Below are 25,372 nucleotides of genomic sequence, written 5' to 3' on the forward strand. Positions count from 1 at the left end.
TTTTTAAGGCTGCTGAATGTCTCCCTAGTAAGGGATTTTTAAACTTATTTAGGAACAAGTTGGGCAGGAGTGGAAATAACAGGTGGTAAGATTCTAAGGCTAGTGTCTCACTCCCTCCCTTAGAGGATTTAATTTGAAAATAAATTAATTTTATTTCAAATTAACCAGTAATTTGAAAATACTGGTTTGCTTGAATTTTATTTTTGTTCTTGAATAGCTCAATCTCAAAATATTTTCCTAAACCTCTGGTAAACAGAATGAGATCTCAAATGTTGTTACATCATAAGGATTCTACTCAGAAAGAATTTAAATTGTTTAAAATAAATAAGTGTATTTGCCAGTGGAAAAAAGACTGGCTCTGAAGGTTATGAATGTGATCAGCAATTTGTCAATCTAAAGCATGTTACAAGGGGAATTGACGGGGTGTGACGTATTAAAGAAATATTAAGAATCCTCCTTGTGTATGCTGGAGCTGTGACCTTTTATTGTAAAAATGAAATACAGGAGTGCGGTCTCCCGGGGAGATCTAGCCCTTCTCCGCGGAAGAAAACATACTGTTTAACTCAGTACCTGTAAACACTGATCATTTCCTTGGGGAAGAACTGGCTATTCTCCCGGAAGGAACGATTAGTTAATTAAGTCACAATAGGCCCTTGGCGCATAACCGCTCTTTTCTAAAACATATGTAAGCAAAGCACCTCCACTCCCGTCTTTCCCACATGGTCTAGTGGTTAGGATTTCCAGCTTTCGCCCAGGCGCCCGGCTAGCTCAGTCGGTAGAGCATGGGACTCTTAATCCCAGGGTCGTGGGTTTAAGCTGCCCCACGTTTTACTCTTTCAAAATAAATAAATAAAAATAAAAAAAGGGGCACTTTTAAAACTGAGGCTATTTTTCAGCCACCACTTGGACCCGTCCAAGGAGGGCGAGAATCAGAGAATCAGACTTCTGGGATTAAACAGGAAAAGTAATAGGAAAAAGTTAAGGGACTGTTTCTTTATCATCCCCCTAGCCTCCTTCCCCCCCTCCCCCCCCCCCCCCGCCCTGCGCCCAGCGCCGACATGATGGGGACCTGCTGGGGCGCCCCGGGACTGCGGTTGTGATGGTGATGGTGGTGGGGTCGCTCTGAGGAGGGAACACAGAGCAAAGACGGGACACGGGATGTATCCGGAAAGCTTCCCCAGCCCAGGGCTGGTCGGGCCTTGTCAACACCGGGGCACTTACCGGGGCGTGCCTGCCTTCCCGGCTTCACGAGTCCGAGGCTCGCCTAGCTCACCCAGGGGCCAAGCTTCTGGCACAGCATCTCGCACCTGGCCTTGGAAAAGAAGAATCACTCTTCCTGCGGGTAGAGGCTGCACGCTGACCCCATTGTGGGTCAGGCAGGGGACTCAGCCGGCCCGAGTCTCGCATCCCCGCCGCGCTCCGCCTCAGTGGGATCCGGGAATTCGGGCGAGCTCGGGGCCTCGGAGCTCTAGACGCGGTGCGGGCGGCGGAGCCGCAAGGCTTCCTGGCTACCCGCGGCCACCAGGGGCCGCTGTTGCGCCCCCCCGCCCGCCGCCCAGCAGCTCCACCGAGGCGCCACTGCGCAGGCGCACGGGGCCGGAACCTTCACACTCAGTTTCCGGGCCTTGCCGGACAGTGTTCACTGTCGTCCCGGTCCCCAGCGAGTGGGCTCCAACCGCTAGGTAGGCAGCCGTCCTCCGCGACCCGCTCACTTTGTCGTCTTCGGCCCCGTGCAGCCCGGGCTCGGCGCCATGTACGCCGTGTACAAGCAGGCGCACCCGCCCACCGGGCTCGAGTTCTCCATGTACTGCAACTTCTTCAACAACAGCGAGCGCAACCTCGTGGTGGCCGGGACCTCGCAGCTCTACGTGTACCGCCTGAACCGCGACGCCGAGGTAGGCCCAAGCCCCGCCGGCTCCTGCCCCTACACCTTCCACTGCTCGCGGAGGCGGGTGCCCAGGTGCAGAACCAGAAGCCCACTGGTCTGCAGCTCCCGAGCGTGACTCTGCACCCCCACCCCTGGCGCCCAGTGCTGCTGTGGGCATGCGCCCTGCCCTCGTGCATCGTATTTGCTCTTTTGTTTTTCTAACAGATTAAACGATATGAACACTTGCTGTAGGTTAGGTAGTAGGGATACCGTGAACAAAACTCGAAAAAACGGGCTAGGGGAACTTCCCCCAAATAAAGACACACCTGTAAGCACACTTGTAGATTGCAGCCAGTGCAACGGCGGAAACAGGTTATGAAGGAGGCAATGTATTTCCAGCTGGCTGACCAGGAGATTGTCGGGGAGAACATTGTGGCAAAGGCAAAGGGAACAGGCAGGATTTAGGATGGGGACAGAGTGTTGGCTTCAGTTTTAGTAAAGTGAAATGAGCTCATCAGTAGAAGAAATCAAGGGGCGCTTTTGTTGCCGGAGGAGTGAGTGCTGATCCAGGAAGGCTTCTTGCAAGAGGCAGCTTCTTACTTGTTTTGAGGGGACGGCGGCACTAAGGCTTAGCCCGTAAGACTGGTGAGTGGAGGATACCCTAGGCAGTAGGAACACCGTGTGTGGAAGCCGGAGCAGTTGACAGCGTGCAAAGTTGGACTGGAATGTAAAGTGGAAGGGGAGAGTGGATCACTTGAGCACAGACAGGTCTCTGGAGGGGATTCGTATACAGGGAAGAAAGGGATGGAGCAGTAACTGGCAGGAAAACGTTCTTTTCGGAGACCAGCGGACAGCAGCAGGTTTGTGCAAGAAGGGAATGGGCCATGAGAGCAGGGTTTGTTGGCCACAGCCTACCTAGCCCTAAGGAGCTTTCTACATCCTTAAAGAGTTGTGAAAAATCCCAAAGAAGAATCCTCAATGGACTAGATGTGGCTGCTAAGTCAGTTATCTGCTGCCTGGCGCTTTCCAAGAAGTTTGCCACCTCACAGTGGAGAACAAAGTGTGGGCGGAAGAGATGCAGAGGGCGAGCCAGACAGGGGCTTTGAGTGGGCGAGAGGGCTCACTAATTAGTCATGGACTCGGAACAGCCCATCCTGGTCGCACACATCTGTGGGTGGGTCAGAAGTTTGGATGGGGCACAGTCTGGACTGGGGGACACCTGGCCTCTGCTCTGAGATTGGGCAGAGGATGCAGAAGCTGTGCGGGAGGTGGGCAGGTGCACTGCCAGGGGCAGGTATAATGTGACAGCCAGCCACAAGAAACGCCCCTTGACCTTTAGGAGGCAAAACCATATAGCACTTGATCGAAATTAATTAAAGTCCCAAGTAAATAGAAAACATGTCACGGCTACAAACAGGAAGTCTCATTGCAAAGATTTCAGCTGTTCCCAGGTTAATTAATAAATTTACTATTTTTTTCTCAAATTTACATGAAAGAGCCAGAAGTTAAGTACATCCAATGTACTTTTATTTTATTTTTAAAGTGTGTGGATTTGTAAAAAAAGATTTTATTTTTAGAGAGAGGGGAAGGGAGGGAGAAAGAGGGAAACAGCACTGTGTGGTTGCCTCTCATGTGCCCCCTACTGGGGTTCTGTCCTGCAACCCAGGCATGTGCCCTGACTGGGAATCAAACCAGCGACATTTTGATTCACAGGCCGGCACTCAGTCTGCTGAGCCACACCAGCCAGGGCATCCAAGGTAATTTTATTTTATTTTATTTATTTTTTAAAGATTTTATTTATTTACTTTTAAAGAGAGGAGAAGGGAGGGAGAGAAACATCAACGAGCTGGAGATACATCAGTCGGTTCCTCTCTCACGCCCCCAGTTAGGGACCTGGCCTACAACCCGAGCATGTGCCCTGCCTGGGAATTGAACTGGCAACCTTGGTTTGCAGATTTTTAAGAATCTTTATTTTGAAGCTGTGTCATTAGGTACATTTAAGACAAACTTAGAATATTAGTTTTACTTTTAATATATATATACTATTTTATTTTTGAACTGATCTTTTTGTCATGAAATATCTTTTTTTTTTAAATTTAATTTATTTATTTATTTTATTTTTAGAGGGGAAGGGAAGGAGAAGGAGAGGAAGAGAAACATCAATATGTGGTTGTCTCTTGTGCCCCCCACTGGGGACCTGGCCCGCAACCCAGGCATGTGCCCTGACTGGGAACCGATCCAGTGACCCCTTGGTTCTCAGGCCAGCACTCAGTCCACTGAGCCGCACCAGCTAGGGCATGAAATGTCTTTTTTATCCCAAATACTTTTTACCTTAAGATCCACTTTGTCCAACAGTAACGTGGTTACCCCAGCTTTCTTCATTTTAAGTTGTTGCGTGGGATGTCCTTTTAAAATCTGTGTCCGTGTATTTAAGGTGGCTCAGTAGCAAATGATTATCATTCTGGTGGCTTTTGTTGTCTTCTCATTGGAGTATTTTCTCTACATGGGATGTGATTTCCTGTGTAATCAGGTCTGAATGACTGTCTTATTCTGTGTCTTTCTGCATATTGCTTTATTTCTTCCTGTTTCTTATTGGCTTTGTTTTGGATTAACCAGGTATTTTTATTTCGTTTATCTTTGCTAGTGGCTCTTAGTTATGTATTTCATGTCTTTTTTCTTGTGAGTCACGATAGACGGGAACAGGCCCTCTCGGTTTATGGCAGTCTGCCTGCAACCAGTGCTCTTGCCCCAGATGACAGAACTTTGTGGAGCTTCAGTCCTGCACATGCCCTCGCCCTTTGTTCTGTGGTTCCATGTTTCACGTCTGTGGGGGCAGAGCCAGGCAGCTAGGGTGTGCATAGAGCCACTGCCCAGCCTCTGCCCCTGCGGGCTCCCCGAGTTGGGTGGGCTCCTCAGGAGAAGCCTGTGGGAGGCTGGGGGCCCAGGCCAAGCGCGGCTTTTGTGCACGTTGGGCCGGGGTGTGCGTGGCTGTCTCCAGAAGAGCCTGGCCTTGTGTCCCCCACTACCCTGAGAGTTTGGTCAGAGCTGCTGGTAGCAGGGCCAGCCCTGGGTGGTCTTTTCCCCTTGTCCCTCCATAAGGTGGGGCCACCCATGGCAGCATTGTGTCTCTTCCCTGCCCCCCCTCCCCCAGGCACCAACCAAGAATGACAGGAGCACAGGTGAGCACACGAGTGGTTGTCCTGGCCACGAGGCTGGGGGCGGGGTGCCTGGGGCAAGGGAGCCCGACCTGTACCCACCACCTCTGCCCCAGAGGGGAAGGCCCACAGGGAGCACCGGGAAAAGCTGGAATTGGTGGCTTCCTTCTCCTTCTTCGGCAACGTCATGTCCATGGCCAGTGTGCAGCTGGCCGGCGCCAAGCGGGATGCCCTGCTGCTGAGCTTCAAGGATGCCAAGGTGGGCGGGAGGCTTGGCGGGGGTCCTGGGCACAGGGACGGGTAGGGGTGGCCAGCTGGGCAGAGCTGTGGTGGGCGGGCTGCGGCTCTGACCTGCTGTCCCCAGCTGTCGGTGGTGGAGTATGACCCAGGCACCCATGACCTGAAGACGCTGTCTCTGCACTACTTTGAGGAGCCAGAGCTCCGGGTAGGGCCCGGCTGCACCCCTGCCCTCTCCTGCCCCTCCTTACCCCCTCCCACCCCAGTCCTTGCCCTGCTGCTTCCCGCTGACCACCTGCCCGTGGTCAGCCTGATGGCCCTCCGCCCCCAGGATGGCTTCGTGCAGAACGTGCACACGCCGCGGGTGCGTGTGGACCCCGACGGGCGCTGCGCTGCCATGCTCATCTACGGCACGCGGCTGGTGGTGCTGCCCTTCCGCAGGGAGAGCCTGGCTGAGGAGCATGAGGGGCTCATGGGCGAGGGGTGAGTGCGGGGGCGGGGGGCGGTCCCTGAACCCCAGAGGCCTCTGCCTCCCGCCCGCTGAAGCCCCTGGTTCCCCAGGCAGAGGTCCAGCTTCCTGCCCAGCTACATCATCGACGTGCGGGCCCTGGACGAGAAGCTTCTCAACATCGTGGACCTGCAGTTCCTGCACGGCTACTACGAGCCCACCCTGCTCATCCTGTTTGAGCCCAACCAGACCTGGCCTGGGTGAGGCCCCTCTGCTGTGGGCCTCCTTGGGGGGCGGAGCGGGGGTGGGGACCCCTGGCTGATCCCCTGCTGCGGCCCCAGGAGAGTGGCTGTGCGGCAGGACACGTGCTCCATCGTGGCCATCTCACTAAACATCACGCAGAAGGTCCACCCCGTCATCTGGTCCCTCACCAGCCTGCCCTTCGACTGCACTCAGGCCCTCGCTGTGCCCAAGCCCATCGGTGAGGGCTGTGGCTGTGTGGTGGGGGCGGGGATAGAGCACCCTGAGCCCCGCCCACCGGCATGTCCTCCTGCAGGTGGGGTGGTGATCTTTGCTGTCAACTCGCTGCTGTACCTCAACCAGAGTGTCCCCCCGTATGGCGTGGCCCTCAACAGCCTCACCTCGGGCACCACTGCCTTCCCCCTGCGTGAGTGTGGCGGGGCAGGGCTCAGGGTGGGTTTGGGGCAGGGGTGGGGGCACTGCTGGGTCCACCTGATGCCCCCACTGAACAGGCACCCAGGAAGGCGTGAGGACCACCCTGGACTGCGCCCAGGCGGCTTTCATCTCCTACGATAAGATGGTCATCTCCCTCAAGGGCGGAGAGATGTGAGTCCCCCTCAGTGAGCCCTGTGCTCCTCAGGGCTGTCACCCTCCGCCCCTGCTCCTCGAGCTCTGCCTCCAGCTCAGGGTCCTCCCTTCCACAGCTACGTGCTGACCCTCATCACCGATGGCATGCGCAGTGTCCGCTCCTTCCACTTCGACAAGGCTGCTGCCAGTGTGCTCACCAGCAGCGTGAGTCAGGGCTGGGGGGTGGGCCTGGGCCTGGGCCCGGGCCCGGGTCCCCTCACCACCCATCTCCCTCCCTCCCTCAGATGGTCACCATGGAGCCTGGGTACCTGTTCCTTGGCTCTCGCCTGGGCAACTCCCTCCTCCTCAAGTACACGGAGAAGCTGCAGGAGGCCCCAGCCAGTGCTGTCCGCGAGGCTGCTGACAAGGTGGGTGCCCAGGACTGTCCAGTTCAGGGAGTCTGACCTTTGGTCATCTCTGGGCCACACATTAAATACATTGCGATGTGTAATCACCAAAGATCTCAATGTTTTCAGTAAATTTACAGTTTTGTGTTGGGCTGCATTCATAGCCGTCCTGGGCCACCTGCGGCCTTGAGTCTGTGGGGATGTCCCCGGGGCGGCTCACTGTCCTCCTGCCTCACAGGAAGAGCCTTCGTCCAAGAAGAAGCGAGTGGACCCCACAGTGGGCTGGTCAGGTGAGGGCCCGGAGTTGGGTGGGGTGGGGAGTGAGGCCAGGGGACCTCGGTGGCTCAGAAGGGCTGCCTTGTGCTTCAGGGGGCCAGTCAGTGCCACAGGACGAGGTGGATGAGATTGAGGTGTACGGCAGCGAGGCCCAGTCGGGCACACAGCTGGCTACTTACTCCTTTGAGGTGAGGTTGTGCACAGAGGGACCCCCCCTGGCTGGCCCGCCAACCTGACCGCTGCCTGTGCCCTCAGGTGTGCGACAGCATCCTCAACATCGGACCCTGTGCCAACGCGGCCATGGGCGAGCCCGCCTTCCTGTCTGAAGAGGTGCCTGGACTGGGGAGGCGAGCAGGGGGCATTTTGCAGGGTGGAGGGGCGGTTTGCGGGGGGCCTCTCCTCACCTTGGCCCCTGTAGTTTCAGAACAGCCCTGAGCCGGACCTGGAGATCGTGTTGTGCTCGGGCTACGGCAAGAACGGGGCGCTGTCCGTGCTGCAGGTGTGTGGGTGGTGGCTGGGGGTGGTGTCCCCCAGGGGACCTGCGTGGATAGATACACTCCGTTGTCCTTCCAGAAGAGCATCCGGCCCCAGGTGGTGACGACCTTTGAACTTCCTGGCTGCTATGACATGTGGACCGTGGTTGCCCCAGTGCGCAAGGAGCAGGTACGAGCCCCTAGCACTGCAAGGCGGTCCCGAGGGGGCAATGACCCGGTGCTCCATCTGTGTGAGGCCAGGGGCAGCCTGCGGGCAGTGGGGCTTTGGCAGGGTCTGCTGCATGGGCCCTGGTGGCCACATTGAGAGCTTGTTCTGGCTCAGCTGTGGGGTGCTCTTCTCTCTGAGCACCCCCAGCCGGGCTTTGGGGTTGTGCTCCTTCTGCCCTCACCTCACAGGAGGAGACCCCCAAGGGCGAGGGCACAGAGCAGGAGCCCATCACCCCTGAAACAGAGGATGATGGGCGGAGACACGGGTTCCTGATTCTGAGCCGGGAGGACTCCACAATGGTGAGGGGCCAGCTGGCAAGGGGTCTGCCGGGGGCGTCCCACTGGCGAGGGGTGTGCCTCACCGTTGTTTCCCACAGATCCTGCAGACCGGGCAAGAGATCATGGAGCTGGACACCAGTGGCTTTGCCACACAGGGCCCCACGGTCTTTGCTGGCAACATCGGGGACAATCGCTATATTGTCCAAGTGTCACCATTGGGCATCCGCCTGCTGGAAGGAGGTGGGCAAAGCAGGCGGGTGAGTGGGTGGACGGGGCTGCGGTGGCACGCACTGACCGTTCTGTGCCTGCAGTGAACCAGCTGCACTTCATCCCCGTGGACCTGGGCTCCCCCATCGTGCAGTGCGCTGTGGCCGACCCCTGCGTGGTCATCATGAGTGCCGAGGGCCATGTCGCCATGTTCCTGCTCAAGAGCGACTCCTACGGGGGGCGCCACCACCGCCTGGCTCTGCACAAGCCGCCGCTGCATCACGTAGGCCCCTCCCCCACCCCCGACCCCGCTGCCCCCACCCCTCCCCGCCACCGAGCCCACCTTTTTCCCACAGCAATCCAAGGTGATCGCAATGTGTGTGTACCGAGATGTCAGCGGCCTCTTCACCACTGAGAGCCGCCTGGGCGGGGCCCGTGATGAGCTAGGGGGCCGCAGTGGCTCCGAGGCAGAGGGTCAGGGCTCAGAGACCAGGTGTGTGGGGTGCTGGGGGCGGGGGCTGGGGTCCCTGTGGCGTGTCACCCATGACGTATGTGCTCCCCAGCCCCACAGTGGATGATGAGGAGGAGATGCTCTATGGGGACTCGGGCTCCCTCTTCAGCCCCAGCAAGGAGGAGGCCCGCAGGAGCAGCCAGCCCCCTGCCGATCGGGACCCCACACCCTTCCGGGCCGAGCCCACCCACTGGTGCCTGCTGGTGCGGGAGAATGGAACCATGGAGGTGAGTGGCACCCTATGCCGGCACAGCTGCCTTTCCCCTGCCTGTCCCCCATGCCCTTCCTGCGCCTACCACCACTCCCCCCTGACAGATCTACCAGCTCCCCGACTGGCGGCTGGTGTTCCTGGTGAAGAACTTCCCGGTGGGGCAGCGGGTGCTGGTGGACAGCTCCTTCGGTCAGCCTACCACGCAGGGTGAGGCGCGCAAGGAGGAGGCCACGCGCCAGGGGGAGCTGCCCCTCGTCAAAGAAGTGCTGCTCGTGGCTCTGGGGAGCCGCCAGAGCAGGCCCTACCTGCTGGTGAGCACAGACCAGCATGTACCTGCCCCTCCCTGCCTCCTGGCCCCGCCCCAGGCTTGCATGTCCAGGCCTCCTGACGACCTGACTCTGCCCTCAGGTACATGTGGACCAAGAGTTGCTCATCTACGAGGCTTTCGCCCACGACTCGCAGCTCGGCCAGGGAAACCTGAAAGTTCGTTTCAAGAAGGTGCGGTGGTGACCAAGGGGGTGCAGGGCAGGGTTGGGGCAGGGACCTGGTGCTCATAGCTGCCCCCTACCTCAGGTTCCCCATAACATCAACTTCCGAGAGAAGAAGCCAAAGCCGTCCAAGAAGAAGGCGGATGGTGGTGGCGCTGAGGAGGGGGCCGGAGCCCGAGGGCGTGTGGCGCGGTTCCGCTACTTTGAGGACATTTATGGCTACTCAGGGGTAGGCAGATGGCTTTGTGGGAGCCAGGCTGGCAAGGTGGGGACCTCAGTCCAGTGACGACCTCACGGTGCTGCCCCCAGGTGTTCATCTGCGGCCCCTCGCCCCACTGGCTCCTGGTGACTGGCCGGGGGGCCCTGCGGCTGCACCCCATGGGCATTGATGGTCCCATCGACTCTTTTGCCCCATTCCACAACGTCAACTGCCCCCGTGGCTTCCTGTACTTCAACAGACAGGTAGATGCCTGGCTGAAGCTGCCCAGGACAGGGGCCTGGAACATGTCAGGGCCTGGAAATGAGGCCCTTGGAGACTGGGGGTGGGGTATTCAGAGGTGGTGGGGCTGAGGCTGAGGAGGTGAAATGTGGAGCTTAATACTGGGAAGGTTTGGGAGGTGGGGGATGGAGGGGGGTCGAGGACACCTGCCTGGGTGGCCAGAGTAGTCACTCACTGCTCTGTGAGCTGGGACTCCAGCTCTGTCCCTTAGGAGCCATGTGACTCTGGCTGAGGTGTTCACCGTTTCCACCTCTTTCCTCACCTGTGTCATGCAGATGACAACAGTGACCCCGGGGCCACTCCCAGCGCTCAGTGATGAGGGTGCTGATGCACCCCAGACTGGCTGAGGGAGGGGCGGGGCCCTGGCGGGGGCTCCCTCACCTCTCTGCAGGCCCAGTGTGGCCAGTGTGGGCCACCCTCGGCATCCCTTGCCCTGCCCCAACCACAGCTGTGCCCAACACCCCAGCCCTAGATGAGCTGGAGAGGAGGGAAGGAGGGACAGACAGCTCCAACAGAGCTGAGGGCTGATCCCAGGGACCCCCCGGGCCTGCAGTCACCTGTGCTTTCAGCAGGTGCCTGGTCTCACTGCCATGTCCCCCCCCCAGGGCGAGCTGAGGATCAGTGTCCTGCCTGCCTACTTGTCCTATGACGCCCCGTGGCCTGTCAGGAAGATCCCGCTGCGCTGCACGGCCCACTACGTGGCCTACCATGTGGAGTCCAAGGTCTGAACCCTCTTCGAGGCCAGGGACCTTCTGGGCCTGGCCTCTGGTGTGTGACACCCTCCACTCCCCCAGGTGTATGCTGTGGCCACCAGCACCAACACACCCTGCACCCGTATCCCACGCATGACGGGCGAGGAGAAGGAGTTTGAGACCATTGAGAGAGGTAGGAGACGCCCAAGCTGGGCCTGTTTGGGGGGGCTGCCCCCCCTGACCCGCACCCTGTCTCTGCAGATGACCGGTACATCCACCCCCAGCAGGAGGCCTTTTCCATCCAGCTCATCTCCCCAGTTAGCTGGGAGGCCATTCCCAATGCCAGGCAAGGCTGGGCCAGGTGGGTGGCCAGGCGGGAGGCCGGCCAGGGTTTTTGCATCCTGACCCAGCCTCCTGCAGGATTGAGCTGGAGGAGTGGGAGCATGTGACGTGCATGAAGACGGTGTCACTGCGCAGTGAGGAGACTGTGTCAGGCCTCAAGGGCTACGTGGCCGCCGGGACCTGCCTCATGCAGGGAGAGGAGGTCACGTGCCGTGGGCGGGTAAGGGCCCAGCAGGCTGGGGCAGACACACACTGGAAGCCCCTCTGCAGTCTCCTCAAGTCACCGACTGCATTCCTTGCCTGCAGATACTGATCATGGATGTGATTGAGGTGGTACCTGAGCCTGGCCAGCCCCTGACCAAGAACAAGTTCAAGGTCCTGTATGAGAAGGAGCAGAAGGGGCCTGTGACTGCCTTGTGCCACTGCAACGGCCACCTGGTGTCGGCCATCGGCCAGAAGGTGTGTCTCTGTCCCACCCAGCCCGTCACCCTGCCCACCCGCGAGCTGCTGGCTGCTAGCTCTCTTGTCCGCAGATCTTCCTGTGGAGCCTGCGTGCCAGCGAGCTGACGGGCATGGCCTTCATCGACACACAGCTCTACATCCACCAGATGATCAGCGTCAAGAACTTCATCCTGGCTGCAGACGTCATGAAGAGCATCTCCCTGCTGCGCTACCAGGAGGACAGCAAGACGCTGAGCCTCGTGTCCAGGGTACCCGCGGGGCTGGCCCCCTGTGCTGGGGGGGCCCCTGTCCCTGGGCGGACCCTGACGTCCCCCTCCCACCATCCCTAGGATGCCAAGCCCCTGGAAGTGTACAGCGTGGACTTCATGGTGGACAACGCGCAGCTGGGCTTCCTGGGTGAGAGCAGGGTCTTGAGGCCAGGGTCCCTGGGACCGTGGCAAGGGCCAGACTGACTCAGCTCTGTTTACAGTGTCTGACCGTGACCGCAACCTGATGGTGTACATGTACCTGCCGGAGGGTGAGCACTCCCTCGCCTGGGCTGGGGCTGGGTGGGGGCTGGGCAGACCCTGACCTGAGGTCCCTCTGGCCCAGCCAAAGAGAGCTTCGGCGGCATGCGCCTGCTGCGCCGGGCGGACTTCCACGTGGGCGCCCACGTGAATACCTTCTGGAGGACACCCTGCCGGGGCGCTGCCGAGGGGCCCAGCAAGAAGTCGGTCGTGTGGGAGAACAAGCACATCACGTGGTTTGGTGAGTGCCTGGTGGGGTTGGGGCACAAGGCAGGGTGGGAGGTGCTGGGGTCACCTGCTTACACTGTGTCCCCACAGCCACACTGGATGGTGGCATTGGGCTCCTGCTGCCCATGCAGGAGAAGACCTACAGGCGGCTGCTGATGCTGCAGAATGCACTGACCACCATGTTGCCCCACCATGCTGGCCTCAACCCCCGCGCCTTCCGGTGAGCACGCTCTCCTCCCCCCACCTGCTGCCAGGTCTGCCCCAACTCCCCACCACCTAACACCTCCCTAGGATGCTGCACGTTGACCGGCGGACCCTGCAGAATGCTGTGCGGAACATCCTGGACGGAGAGCTGCTCAACCGCTACCTGTACCTCAGCACCATGGAGCGCAGTGAGCTGGCCAAGAAGATCGGCACCACACCGGACATTGTAAGTGGCCCACCCACCCCCCTCCCCACCCTGCTCCCACTCCAGCCCTCCCCACCCTCACCTGCTCCTCTCCCCACAGATCCTAGACGACCTGTTAGAGACAGACCGTGTCACTGCCCACTTCTAGACTCCTGGACACAGCCACAGCCACAGCCCCACCCCCTTTTTGTACAAAAAAACAGAAAAGACACTTATTGGATTTGAGAAGTGCGTGTGGTCATTGCAGGGCCCCCTGGCCCCACCAGTGGTCAGAGCCCCGGGCGTCTCCCCACGCCAGCGCCTCCGGCCTCCACGCCTCCCGTCCTGGCCAGCCCTGGCTGTCCTGCTGGTGTCTAGGTCTCCAAGTACTCGTACAGCCCCTCGGTCTGGGGCATGAGGCCCAGGTGCACCAGCGCTCGGACCAGGAGGGCAGTGAGCCGCATGGACAGGGTCTCCAGCCTGGGCAAGCAGGTGGAGGGGTGGAGGTCAGTGGGGAGTAGGCACTGCCCCCCCCCACAGGCCCACTGGGCTCCAACTGTGCACTCACCTCAGGGCCACTTCAAACTTGAGCATCTCCCAGACTACCCTGACGCGGCGCAGGACGCTGGCGCTGTAGACGCTTGGCTGTGCCGCGCCCAGCAGGCGGCTCCAGCCCCTGACCGCACTGTGGGAAACAGAGTCAGCCTGGACCTCCCCCAGCCCCTACCCGGGCTCCCCACCAGCACCCACCTCTTGGCCATGAGGAAGTAGCGGTCTACTGGGGTGCCAAGGGCGGTGTTGATGGCTCGGACAGTGTTGATGTTGCGCAGCACAAGCAGCATGGACCGAGGCAGGGCCTTGAGCACAGCCATGATGTCCTCGAAGTGCTCCCGCGCCATGGCCTGCATGTAGGCTGCCTCCTCACGGCTCAGCAGGTGTGACCTCCACAGCTGCCGCAGGCGCACAGGCCTCTGCATGAGCACCTCCGAGAACAGGAAGTAGTCTGGGGCGGGGCTGAGCCAGGCTGTGCAGCCGCACGTCCACGCCCACGTGCCCCAGACTCACCTTCCACCCCAAGTGCGGCTGCGTGGGTTTTCATTGAGGTGTCGTCCCTCAGGATGATGGCCCGCCACAGCTGGCACAGGGCTGAGCGATCCCTGTGGGGCCCAGAGTGAGCCAAGTCCCAGGGGGGAGGCCAGGCCCAGCCTCCCCACCCCCCCAACACTTACTTCTCATCCAGGAACTGGTAGAGCCCATGGTCTAGCAGCACCAGCTGGGCCTTCCCATCCGGGCCTTTCCGCACCAGAACTGGGGACAGGACAGGCTGGCTCACCACACCCCCCACAGCCCCACAGCCCCACCCCACGCCGGGGCTCTTCCTACCATTGCCAGGGTGGGGGTCAGAGTGGATGAAGCCTGTGTAGAATATCTGCTCAGCAAAGGCCTGGATGAGCTTCTCTGCTATCTGGGGCAAGGACAGGGCCATGCCGTCACACAGTGCTCCCGTCCCGTGTCCCCACTGGGTATACACACAGGTGCACCCTTCCCTCACCCCACGCCCTGCACACACGGCACTCACGTCCCGCACAGCCAGCCCCATGGACCTGATGGCCTCCACGTCATTGACCTTGCAGCCCTCGCAGAACTCGGCTGTCAGCACGCGCTGGGAGAGAGCGAGAGCCTGAGCTCAGCAGGCTCTTGCAGCCCCCTGACACCCCCTCGGGAGGGGCCCGGCCCACCTTGCTGGACGTGCCCCAGTGCACTCGAGGGACCACGACGTAGTGGAAGTGCTGCAGGTCCTGCGCACAGCGCTCCGCGTTCCGCCCCTCGTTCTCGAAGTCCAGCTCCTGGGCTAGGGTCCCCTTCAAGTCCTGGGGCCACACAGGCAGCCAGGGATCAAGATCAAGTGCCATGCAGCCACAGCACATGCAGAAGCCACTCCCCGGCCTGCCTGTGGGCAGCGGTACCTGGAGGACCCAGCTGAAGCCAAAGCTGGGGTGCATGAGCTCCACGAGCCTGAGCAGGAGCTCCAGGGTGTAGATGTCCCCGTCAAAGCGGTCCCGCAGGTCGATGTACTGCACCTGCGAGGGCGTGGGGAGGACGGGCTGCTGCTGTCACCCCAGCCCACTCCTGCCTCCTGAGTCTGCTGCTCCCCAAGGCGGGCGCCTTGTACCTTTACAGCCACAGCAGTGCCATCGTGCAGCCGGGCGCGGTGCACTTGGGCCAGGCTGGCAGCGGCGATGGGCTGGTAGTCAAACTCCTGGAAGAGCTCCTGGGGCGGAGCCTGGAAGTCCTCGAGAAACAGTTCGTCCACCTGGCCAGAGAGAGTCCTTAGAGCGGCATACAGGCCACTGCCCAGCGCCACCTCCCAGCTCTGCGCCCCCGGGGCAGAGCTCACCTCCCGGAAGCCACGCGTGAGGGCCCTGTCTTCCAGCACCCGCAGAGTCCTGATGTACTCGGGGGGCAGCAGGTGGTTGAAGGAGCACAGCCCCTGGCCCAGCTTCACATACAGGCCCCCATTGTTGATGGCCCCGGCCACCAGGGCGTCCGCTGCCCGCTGATGACACGCAGACATCACCTCCAAGTACCTCGGGCTGTTCTGACCACAGGCATGGAGGGAGGGAATGGGGGCAGGTGGGCACCTCCGTCCACCCAACACCCGCCCCACAGCACACGTGGGCCCTGCTACCACCAAGGACACATGGACAGACCTCTTCCACCCCTCGCAGGACGATGTTCGTGCACCACCAGTAGTCCACGGAGATTTGCAGGCCGACCCTCAGAGACCTGCCGGCACAGACTCCCTCAGCACCGGCGGGCACCTGGCCTCAGGCCCCACCCTGCCAGCCCCTCGGTGCACCAGGGGGCAGAGGACGCTCAGCCCAGCCTCCTTGCCCTCTGAGCTGCATCAGTGTCAGCTGCTGGTCTGCAGAGGCCAACTGCATCCATGCCAACCCTCAGCTGCTGAACACCACTGCCAGGCACCCAAGACCAAAGAGGAGGGCGAGAGCTGGGGTGGGGGCCTCAGGCCTGAACAACCAGACGCAGTTGCTCCACTCTGGCAGGGCACTCGCTATAGAGGAATCCCACTGAGACCCGGCACGCTGTGACTGCTGGCCAGATGGCCAGTGGCTAGCTCCTGTGCGCGTGCAGCCGCACTCCCAGCCCTGCCTCCTCTGCACTGGGCCATCTCTCCCAGGCTGGGTCCCTGTGAACAGGAGCCCCCAGGGAGTCAACTCCTGGATGGGGATCCCCATTGCTCCTGTCAGCGGGACAGCCCAGCACAACCCCGGAGGCCCAGGTCCCTTCTGGTGTCAGCGGCATCCTCACACATGCTCCCCACACCTCAGGCTCTGGATGGGCAGCCCTGGGTCTGACAGGAAAGGACCCAGGCCTGAAACCTAGGCTTCTGACACTCAGACCTTCACAGGAGGGACGTGGGGCTCCTGTCCTTCAAGGCAGGAGCTCTGGCAGGACCCAGGGCCAGCCATGAGCCGAGCCTCTCGTTCCCGCCCCTGGCCACCAGCACCATGGATGGCACAGGAGCAGACAGGGCTGTCTGTGAGGAAGGGAGGGTGAGCTCAGAGCCCCCTGGAGACCCAGGGGCAGGGGCCCTTCCTGAGGAATTCAGCCCAAAACCCAGGGCAAGGTCTGCACAAGGGGTGGGGTGACCACTCAGTAAGTCCCTGAACTGTGGACAAGAGAAGCCAGGTGTCTCACAGCTGGAGAAAATGAACTACAAATGGAGAAAGAACGAGCTGTGTGGTGACAGGCGTCTGTGTGAATGCAGAGGGTGGACGTCCGCAACTCGGCACAGCACGCAGGGCTCCCATCCACGGAGGCCTGGGGCCCGGCACCCAGAGCAGCTACACACTGGGCATGCTCATCACAGCCCTGAGAACTCCGGCCTTTCTCCACCCCCCGAGGGACAGTTGCAAGCGCCAGGGCTGCGAAGGGACAAGGTGAGCCTGGACTGTTCTGCAGGAAAAAAATGCTCAAAAATGGACACACGTCCAAAGGATTTGGAGATGTCAATGGTACAATCCCAGATCTCCGAAGCACATTCCCACCTACGTTTGAAATGTTTTACAATAAAATGTTGATTCTTAAAAAGGGTCACAAAAGCTAAGTTGAACCCTGTCCGGTGTGGCTCAGCGGACTGAGTGCTGGCCTGCAAACCAAAGGGTCACTGGTTCGATTCCCAGTCAGGGCACATGCGGGCACAGGCCTGGGTTGTGGACCGGGTCCCCAGTAGGGGGCTGTGCAGGAGGCAGCCACACATTGATGTTTCTCTCCCTCTCTTTTGCCTTCCCTTCCCCTCTCTCTAAAAATACAATGAAAATAAAATCTTAAAAAAAAAAAAAAAAAGCTAAGTTGAAGGGGTTCCGACTAGCCACCCTGGAATGGTTCAGCAACAAAATAAGTGAGACTAACAGAGCAACCCATGGGATAAGGCAGGAGTCCAGGCTGACGATTTACTTGCAAAGGTTTCAAGCAAAAAGTTCTTTTCTATTATTCTTGCAACTTTTCTGGACTTTTGAAATTGTGACCAAAAAAGGGGGGAGAGCCCAGAGACTGTAAAGAGAAACCAGGCCCTGCTGCAGACCTCCCCCACTCTGGTCTTTGTGCGTCTCCATCCTGCCAGGGGACAGGCGCCCGGCATCTCAGGTTTGACTCACCCTACCCTGCTTCTTCCCTGGGCTCCGCACCCACGCTGCCCCGTGCCCAGGCCTGCTGTGTGTCCCGTCTACAGCAGGCCTGCCTGCCCTGGAAACTGTTAAGGCTTAGAGCTGACGAGAAGGCACACACTGCGGGGATCTGGCTCCGATCCCAGCCCAACCTATAACGCCAGCAGTGGGAACCCGTGTTCCCAGGAGCCAGCAGAGAGGCGGTGAGACGTGCCCAAGCTGGCCACGGGGCAGCACAGAGCCAAGCTGCAGAGGGACAGCCCCAAGGTGGGGAGGGTCACAGAAAAAGAGGTGGACCTGACTCACAGCTCTGCCATGAACCAGTGACAGGCTTGCTTCACCCGGGAGGCGGGAGCGGGCAGCGGGCGGCCACCTGGCACCTCTGGCCTGAGCGTAAATCTCGGTGAAGCTTCTGGCTAAGAGCCTGAAGGCCTCAGTGGCCCTGGCCTGAACCGGCCCAGGTCTGAGAGGCAGCAGGTGCTCACAGCCCCTGGGTCGGACCACCCCAGGGCAGCCTCCCACAAGGCCTTTCCCCAGCACTCTTGGGGGGCAGTGGAGGGGAGCAGGGAGGCATGTTTGGGTCAGCTGAGGCTTCACTCAGGGCCAAGAGCTGGTTCTTAGGACTTTGCAGCTGCAGGGAGTCCTGGGTCTGACCAAGGGCAGGGTGCTGGCCCCTAGCATCCTGACGGGAAACGGGGTCAGAAGAGCCTGGGGAGCAGCATCAGCACTGCCACACCCGGGCACTGGGGGCCGAGGGGGACAGGCACCAGCCCCTCTCCACCCCGCTGGGTGGAAGCGTGTCAGCATAGATGGCTCACCAGCACTATGCCCGTGAGGACGAGGCTGGGCTGCCAGCCCTCCTACCTGCCAAAGCGCCCAACGCCGTCCACCATGAGCCGCATCCTCCTCTTCTCCTGCGGCTCTGCTGTAAAGTAGCGGACACCAAGGAGCAGGGGCAGCCCCAGTGCCGTGGCAGAGAGCACCTTCTTCCACAGGGGCTGGGACCTCAAGGACCTGGAGGGACACAGATGCAGGGCCGGGTCGGTCCCAGACGCCTGTGTGGTCAGCAGGGTGCTCTCTCTGACCCTCCAGCCCCTGCGCCCTGCTACGGCCCCACCCGCCCCCACTGTCTGAGCCTCAGCTCTGGTTGTCATCTGCTCACAATGATGGGGCAGGGGTCCTGTCCCTGGAACCCCAGTCCCAGGTTAGCCCACCACACCAGGAACCAAACACAGCCTGTCTTGAGCTGGGCGGAGGGGGGGTGCGTTCAGAGAAGGTCCACCCTTAGGCCCCCAAAAGGTCGAGAGGCTGCAGAGAACTCACCCTCGAGCAGTCGGGATCCTGAGGCTTCTCCTGAGGCAAGCGGTGGGGACCAGCCAGCTCTGTGGCCTGCTCTGCAGCACAGCACAGTGGATGTGGCAAAGTGGTGACTGCAAAGTGAGCAACAGCACAGGGTCAGATGGGGCAGCCTCATGCCCTGAGCCCTGCGCAGGCACTGTTGGGGCCTGTCATGTCGTGTTCCCTGCTGCTGAGACCCCCAGACCACGGCCTCGGGAAGCTGCTCCTCAGAAGAGGGTGTGAAGAAGGCCTGAGCACAGGCCCTGGTGGCTGGTTCGGGATCCCTGGTCGGGGCACATACGAGAAGCAACCAATGATGCATCATAAATGGTACTCCAAATCGACATTTCTCTCTCTCCCCCTTCCTCTCTCTAAAATCAATGAACAAAAAGAATGCTTAACCACACATCAACACAGTCACAAAGACCGGACGCAGGGGAAACAGGCCGTGCCCAGGTCATTGCCCGGGAGCAGATGGAGGGACTCAGTCCTCCGAGCCCAGAGGCAGCGTGGAGACGCCAGCCGGCAGGACGCCAAGGAGCTAAGTCCCTGGGAGGCTCTCTGCTCACGGGCGACCTTGGTCTCCCACCCACTTCAATTGTGAATCTTAAGAGTTCCTCAACCACAACTTTCCGAACTGCAGGTTCTGTTTTTAGGTAAAAAAAACCAAAAACTAAACATGTGTATAGTAAGTCGTGACCCACAACATAGACGCTGAGTTGTCACTGAGAACTCTGGGCCAGATGAGGCACAGACTGTACCAGCACTTTCTGCGTGCAGCCTGAAGACAGTCTCAAGGCCAGCAAAGCAGACCAGAAGTCAAAGGAAAGTGCCCATGACCTGCTGTCCCCGGAGGATGACGGTGCTGACTAAACCTCTGCCAGCAAGGCCACACACAGCCAGGGCCAGAGCGGCCAGGCGCGCTGTGCACCCCACGACCCCCTGGGCCGCACACCTGACCTGGCCACCTGACGGCACACAGGGCCACATAGGGCACACGGGGCTGGCAGGGCTGCGCGGGAGAGCAGCCCAGGGGACAGATCTGTGTGCACGCACGGCGGTCGGTTCTCTGAGCGTCAGTGGGCACCTGCAGGGAGGCGGGTCCAGGCTGGGATCCCAGCGACCTCCCACCAGACATCAGATGGGGGTTTGTGATGGGCAGATGTGCCAGGAGGGGTCCACCCTGCCCGCCCACACCGTGCCTGCCCCCCCCTTCTGCCCAGGCCCCGTCCAGACCTCCCCATGCCCCTCACCTGAACACCTACCTTCCACCACTCACACCCACCCACCACCAAGCCCTGCCACAGAAGCTGGCCTGACAGCGGGCCCTGTGTGTGACCAGGGACCAGGCAGGCATGGATGGGGCTGCGGGGACAGCACCAGGTGCAAGGGAAGGAGGGAGGGAGGGAGGGAGGGATCCCGTGGCCTGGCAGCGAGGGGATGTCCACGTGGGCACTGGAGGGTGTCCTAGGCAGAGGACACAGCGTCAGCGAAGGCCTGAAGCCAGAAGAGGACCGGGTGTTTCTGAGGAGACAGACCTGTGTGGCTGGAAAACATGTGCTCAGGAGTGAGGAGGGGCTGCTGGGAGAGAGAAGAGTGGGGCCAAAGGAGCTGGACCCTCCTCCTGGAGAAGCCTGCAGCCCACCAGGGAGGGACGCACAGCGAGGACTCGTCCCCAAAGAAGTGTGCGCAGCCACCGCCAGTCGCCACCTGGTCATGGCCCCTGGGGCTTTCTGGTGGCCTCAGCGAGACAGAACAGGGCTCACGGCGGCCTCCTGCGGACGGTGTCACACAGGTGAGGCAGAGCCCACGGGCTCCGAGCTCTGGGACGAGCAGGCCTGGTCTACAGCCTCACTCCCTCACCTGGGCTAGGGCGACTCCCATCCTGACACCTCTCGTCTCTGAAACAGGGTGGCAGTGTCCACCCTGCAAGGCTGGACAGGTGAGCGGTGGTGGAAATACTCAGGGCCTGGCACTGAGCAGGCACCCACCGCAAGGAGGGTGTTTGCTGCCCAGCTCTGGGCCGAGCTGGCAGCGGGTGACACCCTTCCTGGTCCCGGACTGGCTGCCCTGAAACCCGCCAGTGCAGAGGGCTGCTGACAGTCGGAGGGCAGCACCCTGTCCCCGCGAGTCCTTCACAGGCGAGGGTTTGGTGCGAAAGTGCCAGGTTGCCTCCTTCACAAATCGACCTCAACGCCACTTTGATATTAAGACATACCTTTCTTGGGGGGAGGGGGGAGGGGGAAGAGTGTGTAGAGGGGATAAATAGCAATGGAAAAATGCAATAAAAAACACAGCATTCTTAATCCCACTCCAAGCAATCCAATAAAATATTTTTTTAATTTTTTTCTGTTTGAACATAAATTACCAACCAACTGATAACTACAGAATCGTTTGAATAACTATGTGATTACGGATTGTATTTTATTTAAAATGACTAAATAAAAGTAAGACATGCTCTCCTTTTACCGAACAGAAGGCTAAGTCTGAGTCATTTGACACTAAAGTACGAGGCCCTGGCTGAGCCCCAGTCCCCAGGGGCTCTGGTGCGGAAGCCGAGGGCCAGAGGCTGCGGACCCTGAGCACCAAGCAACACAGCATCGAGGGGCGTGGGCCTCAGCCCCCCGGGGAACCTCATGGGAGCTCCGGCTGCAGCTGGTCAGCCCTGGCTCATTTCGTAGCACCGACTCCCCACTCACGCTCCCCCACACGGCGGGGCCCGGGGGTGGGCCCTGCTCAGCCCAGGCCTGTTCTCCAAGCTGCCATCCTGCCTGGAGTAGCCTTCAACCCCTGTTCCTGGTCCACCCTTCCTCCACTGTCCTCGTCACACAGGAGTGACTGTCAGCCTAGCCTGTGTGTCCCCAGCAGCCTGAGCAGGCCCACCTCTCCATCACATCTGCACTTCTAGGGTCTAGCACACGCTTTGCTAGACGAAGCAGAAACTCTGCCAGCGCTTGCTGCGCTGAGACCACCAGTGATACATCCAAAACAGCCCGAAGCCAGGTGGCCCCGGGGAGGACACCAGGTGGGCCACAGGCCAAGGAGGGCACGACCAGCTAGAGGTGAGCAGCCGTGTAGCAGCCTGGCCTGGCCAGGAGTCCAAGGGTGAGGCCTTGTGCCCACAATGCCACCGCGGCCACAGGCCCCTGCCAGCTGGCGCAGGAACACTGAAATCGCTATCACAAAGCTCATAAACATGTGCACTTTAACACCGAACAAGGAGCGGCGTGGCCATGTGCCAGGTACTGGCGGAGCTGTTTCTTCTCCTATTGCCCGGTAGATTAGATTGGGCACAGCCGATAGGAGGGAAAATGATGACAGGCCCGCCAGCAGCAGTGAGAAGCCTCCAGCGAGTCTCAGGACGATGCTGTCAACAGGGGAGTGCAACCCGCGGCTGGTGGCGCCCCTGCGGCCTAGGTTGGCTGTGAATGCGGCCCAACACAATATTGTAAATTTACTTAAAACCCTTTTTTTTTTTGCTTACCAGTTTTCCTTAGTGTTTGTGTATTTAATGTGTGGCCCAGAAAGGCTGGGCACCCCAGCAACAGAACCCTGCAGAGAGCCGACAAGAACCCAGCAGCTGCATCACAGGGTGAAACCCTCGCACCAGCAGGGGAGGGCCGGCGCAGACCTCTGGGGTGAGCCTGGGAATCGGGGCAGGGGAGGGGCGGGGCGGGGAGGAAGGCCCGTGGCCGCCAGTGACCCTCTCGGCCCCCGCAGGCCGCGCCCACTGCACTTAGAAGCGGTGCGCAGGGACAATTAGGGGCCAACCCTGCCCCCGCACCCCAGTCAGGAGCATCCGGGGACCTGACGCGGGAAGACGCTTTATGAACTGTGACGGGCTTTACTCCGGGCCAAGTCCACGGCCGCCCGCCCCATCGCGGCCCGAAATACACCCCTCGGACGGGCAGCTCACCCCCGAGTCCAAGGAGATCCCGTTACTGTGAATGTATGACCCTGCATGGCTAGGCTTGCCGGAAGGGTGCGAGCTCTACAGAAACCCCAGGTGTAAATGCCGAGGAACCCTCAGGCCCTTCACTCCAAAAGGCTGCAGGAGAGGGCCGGGTCCTTGGGGAGGGACGGGTGACAAAGGTGCTAGCGGCTGAGATGCCACAGATGGGAGGAGCCACGAGGCTCCCGGGAGCCGACTGCCTGCGCCAGGGTCGGAGCCGGCTGGAGAGGGAGCGGGCAGGGCCGGGGAAAGGGCGCCCCGCGAGCAGCAGAAGCGGCCGGCAGGAGGCCTCCGGCTTGGGTCCCCGCAGAGCCCGTCGCCCTGAGGGGCCCGGGGACACGCGGGGGCGGGGTGGTCCACAGCCCGAAGCCAGGGCGGAAGCCGCTGGGCCTGTGTGGATCCTGGGTGTGCGGGGGGCGTCTGGCTGCAGGCTCCTCACTGGCTCCGGCATCTAACAGGGACTGGGCCCCACGGGGAGTCTGAAGCTCAGGGTCCACGAGGGTCCCGGGGCGCGGGCCTGGGAGACAGGGTCTCTGACAGGGCCCGGACGAGGAGTCCTTGGGGTGCGCGGGGAAGCGGGTCTCGGAGCCCTGAGGGTCCCACATGGGCGGCTGACGGCGGCCGGGGAAGGGACTCACCGGTCGCCACATGTTCAGCCGCCGCTCCGCCCGCTTCGCTGCAGCTCGCGTCGCCGCGGCCAGCGTTCTACGCGGGAGGCGGTGTAATGCGCACGCGCGCCCGGCGGCGGCCTGGAGCCCCGCCCCCAGCGCTCCCGCTTCTGCGGCGGCGCAGCGCCCCCTGCCGGCCCCTCGTGGCGCAGCTCCAGGGCCCGCGCGCCGTCGCGGGTCCTCGCAGCCCTCCCCGGCTTCCGCTCGCCGCTGCCAGGCAGATTCTGCAAACTCCGGGCCACCCGCTACACTGCCCGCATCTACCTGCTGCTGACGTCACTGCAGCCGCGCCCCCGGGTGGGCGACACCAGCCTCCTGGAAGCCTGTTTCCCTCCCCCGTGGCGCCGTCTTCCACGCGGTCAGCCCAGCGGGGCCTTTTCCTGGGGGGCAGGCGAAGCCGGGCCTCTTCCCGCCAACAGCCAACACCTTCTGCCGCCAGCGCCGCAACACCGCTGCACCGCTGGCTCCCACCGCCTCCAAGCTGCGTGCGGACCGCCGTCCTCGATGAGCCTCTGCCCACCATCTCGTCTTCACCTGTGTCCCGTTGTCCCGGCCAACATTCCCAGTTGCACATGGTCGGCCTCCCTCCCTAACCCCATCCGTTATTGAGCAGGTCCATGAAATAGGCTACCCCACCGCAGAAGTGCCTCCTGGGCATCTGAGAAGTGGCAACACCAAGGCGTTAGCCTGGCTGTGCGGGAAACATACATTGCTGAATGTCTGGGCCGTGGGCTGCCCTGAGGCTGGGAGTTGGGGGCTGGAGGAGGGCTGTCCTGTCCACTCTTGGGAAACAAGGGACAGCAGTTTCCCACCCCAAACGAACAAAGGAATGAACTGTCCTATTTCTACATCAAAGGACACCAGCACTGGCCTGCCTTCTGTCCCAGGCTACAGGGCTCCCTCTCCACAGCAGGGCAGAGATCCCATTTCTGTGCGCGGGAACCCCACCCCTGATGGAGCTGTGTGGAGTCAGTTCCCCTAAATGGGGCTGCTGGGCCCCAGGGGCAGCCAGAAGACAGTCCCTCCAGTGACCACCACTCCCATTCCACTCAAACCCCTGACTTCTGCCCTCCCCCCTACCTCAGTCCCCCTGCCCAAGCCCATCTTGAGAATTTCCCAGAATCCTCGTGTTCCCAAGCCCTTGAGTCTCCAAAACTGCTGTTAAAGAAAAAAAGAGGAAGTGTGTATTAAGAAGGATGACTCTCACATAGATACAAAATGAGCGACATGTCCCATTCTCAAAGATATATCCCAGCAGTAAGCTCCAGAATTTGTCCTGTGGTTTTATATGGAAATAGGGTTGTTACAGACATAATTAAGGTTCTCTAGATGAGATCATCCTGGATGAGGATGGGCCCTAAATTCAATGACTGGTGCCCTTTGAAGGACAAGGACAAGAAGGAGGTCTGAGACACAGGAAAAGTCCCTGTGGAGACACAGACAGAGGCGGGAGTGATGGGCCACAAGAGAGACCAGTCAGGAATTGCTGGCAGCCTGGGGGGCTGGGGAGGGGCCTGGAGTAGATGCCCACCTACGGGAGCCTCCCGAAGGAGCCAGCCTGGCAGGCACTTTGGTTTCTGACTCTGGCCTCCAGCATGGTGGTAGAATAAATTTTGGTCACTATAAGCCACCAAGTTTGTGGTAATTTGTTCCAGCAGCAACTCAAAAACTAGTGCAGTGTGTCAAAATTTTATTTAAGCCATTAACTAATAAGAGAACCAGGAATGTAGTTCTAAGTTCAAAAGAGAAGTTCAAAACCTCAGATTTATATGGAGTGAAGGAAGGCTGAAATGAATTTTTAAAAGATGGAGATGCTTTTTCCACAGGCAAGCAAACAACAGTGTCTCCACTGGACCAGACTGATTTGCATGCCCATAAAAAGGAAGGGCGTGCATTGCCGTTAGCCACCTGCGATATCCAGAAGGGTGGACACAGACAACACAGGGGTTTCCACTGGAAGTATTAGTGATATATTTTGTTTACTCCAAAGTTTAACATTTTTATCACTGCCTTCT

The 25,372-nt window shown here is 60.2% G+C and overlaps 2 protein-coding genes across 2 annotated transcripts; one reads left to right on the plus strand and one right to left on the minus strand.

The window, feature by feature from the left end:
• Nucleotides 1–1,628: 1,628 nt before the first annotated feature.
• On the plus strand, nt 1,629–12,943 carry CPSF1 (cleavage and polyadenylation specific factor 1). The gene is made up of 37 exons (XM_053930064.2): nt 1,629–1,895; nt 5,019–5,046; nt 5,139–5,281; nt 5,387–5,467; nt 5,591–5,742; nt 5,821–5,967; nt 6,049–6,188; nt 6,264–6,374; nt 6,460–6,553; nt 6,652–6,739; nt 6,820–6,942; nt 7,160–7,211; nt 7,291–7,385; nt 7,453–7,527; nt 7,616–7,696; nt 7,771–7,860; nt 8,088–8,198; nt 8,276–8,417; nt 8,489–8,667; nt 8,741–8,877; nt 8,948–9,122; nt 9,211–9,417; nt 9,515–9,604; nt 9,680–9,823; nt 9,904–10,056; nt 10,699–10,815; nt 10,888–10,978; nt 11,047–11,131; nt 11,206–11,347; nt 11,434–11,586; nt 11,661–11,837; nt 11,919–11,985; nt 12,059–12,106; nt 12,181–12,336; nt 12,414–12,543; nt 12,615–12,753; nt 12,833–12,943. The coding sequence occupies exons 1-37, from the start codon at nt 1,752–1,754 to the stop codon at nt 12,878–12,880; spliced, it is 4,335 nt and encodes a 1,444-aa protein (XP_053786039.1). The 5' UTR covers nt 1,629–1,751; the 3' UTR covers nt 12,881–12,943.
• Nucleotides 12,942–23,407, minus strand: ADCK5 (aarF domain containing kinase 5). Its single transcript, XM_053930117.2, has 15 exons — nt 23,328–23,407; nt 18,723–18,829; nt 18,264–18,413; nt 15,423–15,498; nt 15,110–15,310; nt 14,885–15,025; nt 14,679–14,792; nt 14,451–14,582; nt 14,291–14,374; nt 14,095–14,176; nt 13,941–14,019; nt 13,777–13,868; nt 13,462–13,714; nt 13,280–13,396; nt 12,942–13,191 (listed from the first exon to the last, which is right to left on the minus strand). Exons 1-15 carry the CDS (start codon nt 23,337–23,339, stop codon nt 13,086–13,088), a joined length of 1,746 nt encoding a protein of 581 aa, XP_053786092.1. The 5' UTR covers nt 23,340–23,407; the 3' UTR covers nt 12,942–13,085.
• Between the last annotated feature and the right edge of the window lie 1,965 nt (nt 23,408–25,372).

This window comes from Desmodus rotundus, chromosome 8 (genome assembly GCF_022682495.2).
Source record: "Desmodus rotundus isolate HL8 chromosome 8, HLdesRot8A.1, whole genome shotgun sequence".
Taxonomy (NCBI): domain Eukaryota; kingdom Metazoa; phylum Chordata; class Mammalia; order Chiroptera; family Phyllostomidae; genus Desmodus; species Desmodus rotundus.

Bases quoted from the DNA above. Each gene is read 5' to 3' on its own strand.
- CPSF1 (XM_053930064.2), top strand. From the start codon at position 1,752: ATGTACGCCGTGTACAAGCAGGCGCACCCGCCCACCGGGCTCGAGTTC. The intron at 7,861-8,087 runs GTACGAGCCCCT...CTCACCTCACAG, and splicing joins CCCCAGTGCGCAAGGAGCAG to GAGGAGACCCCCAAGGGCGA. The intron at 9,123-9,210 runs GTGAGTGGCACC...CCCCCCTGACAG, and splicing joins GGGAGAATGGAACCATGGAG to ATCTACCAGCTCCCCGACTG.
- ADCK5 (XM_053930117.2), bottom strand. The intron at 14,793-14,884 runs GTACAAGGCGCC...ACGCCCTCGCAG, and splicing joins GCACTGCTGTGGCTGTAAAG to GTGCAGTACATCGACCTGCG. The intron at 13,192-13,279 runs GTGAGTGCACAG...CTGCTTGCCCAG, and splicing joins AAGTTTGAAGTGGCCCTGAG to GCTGGAGACCCTGTCCATGC.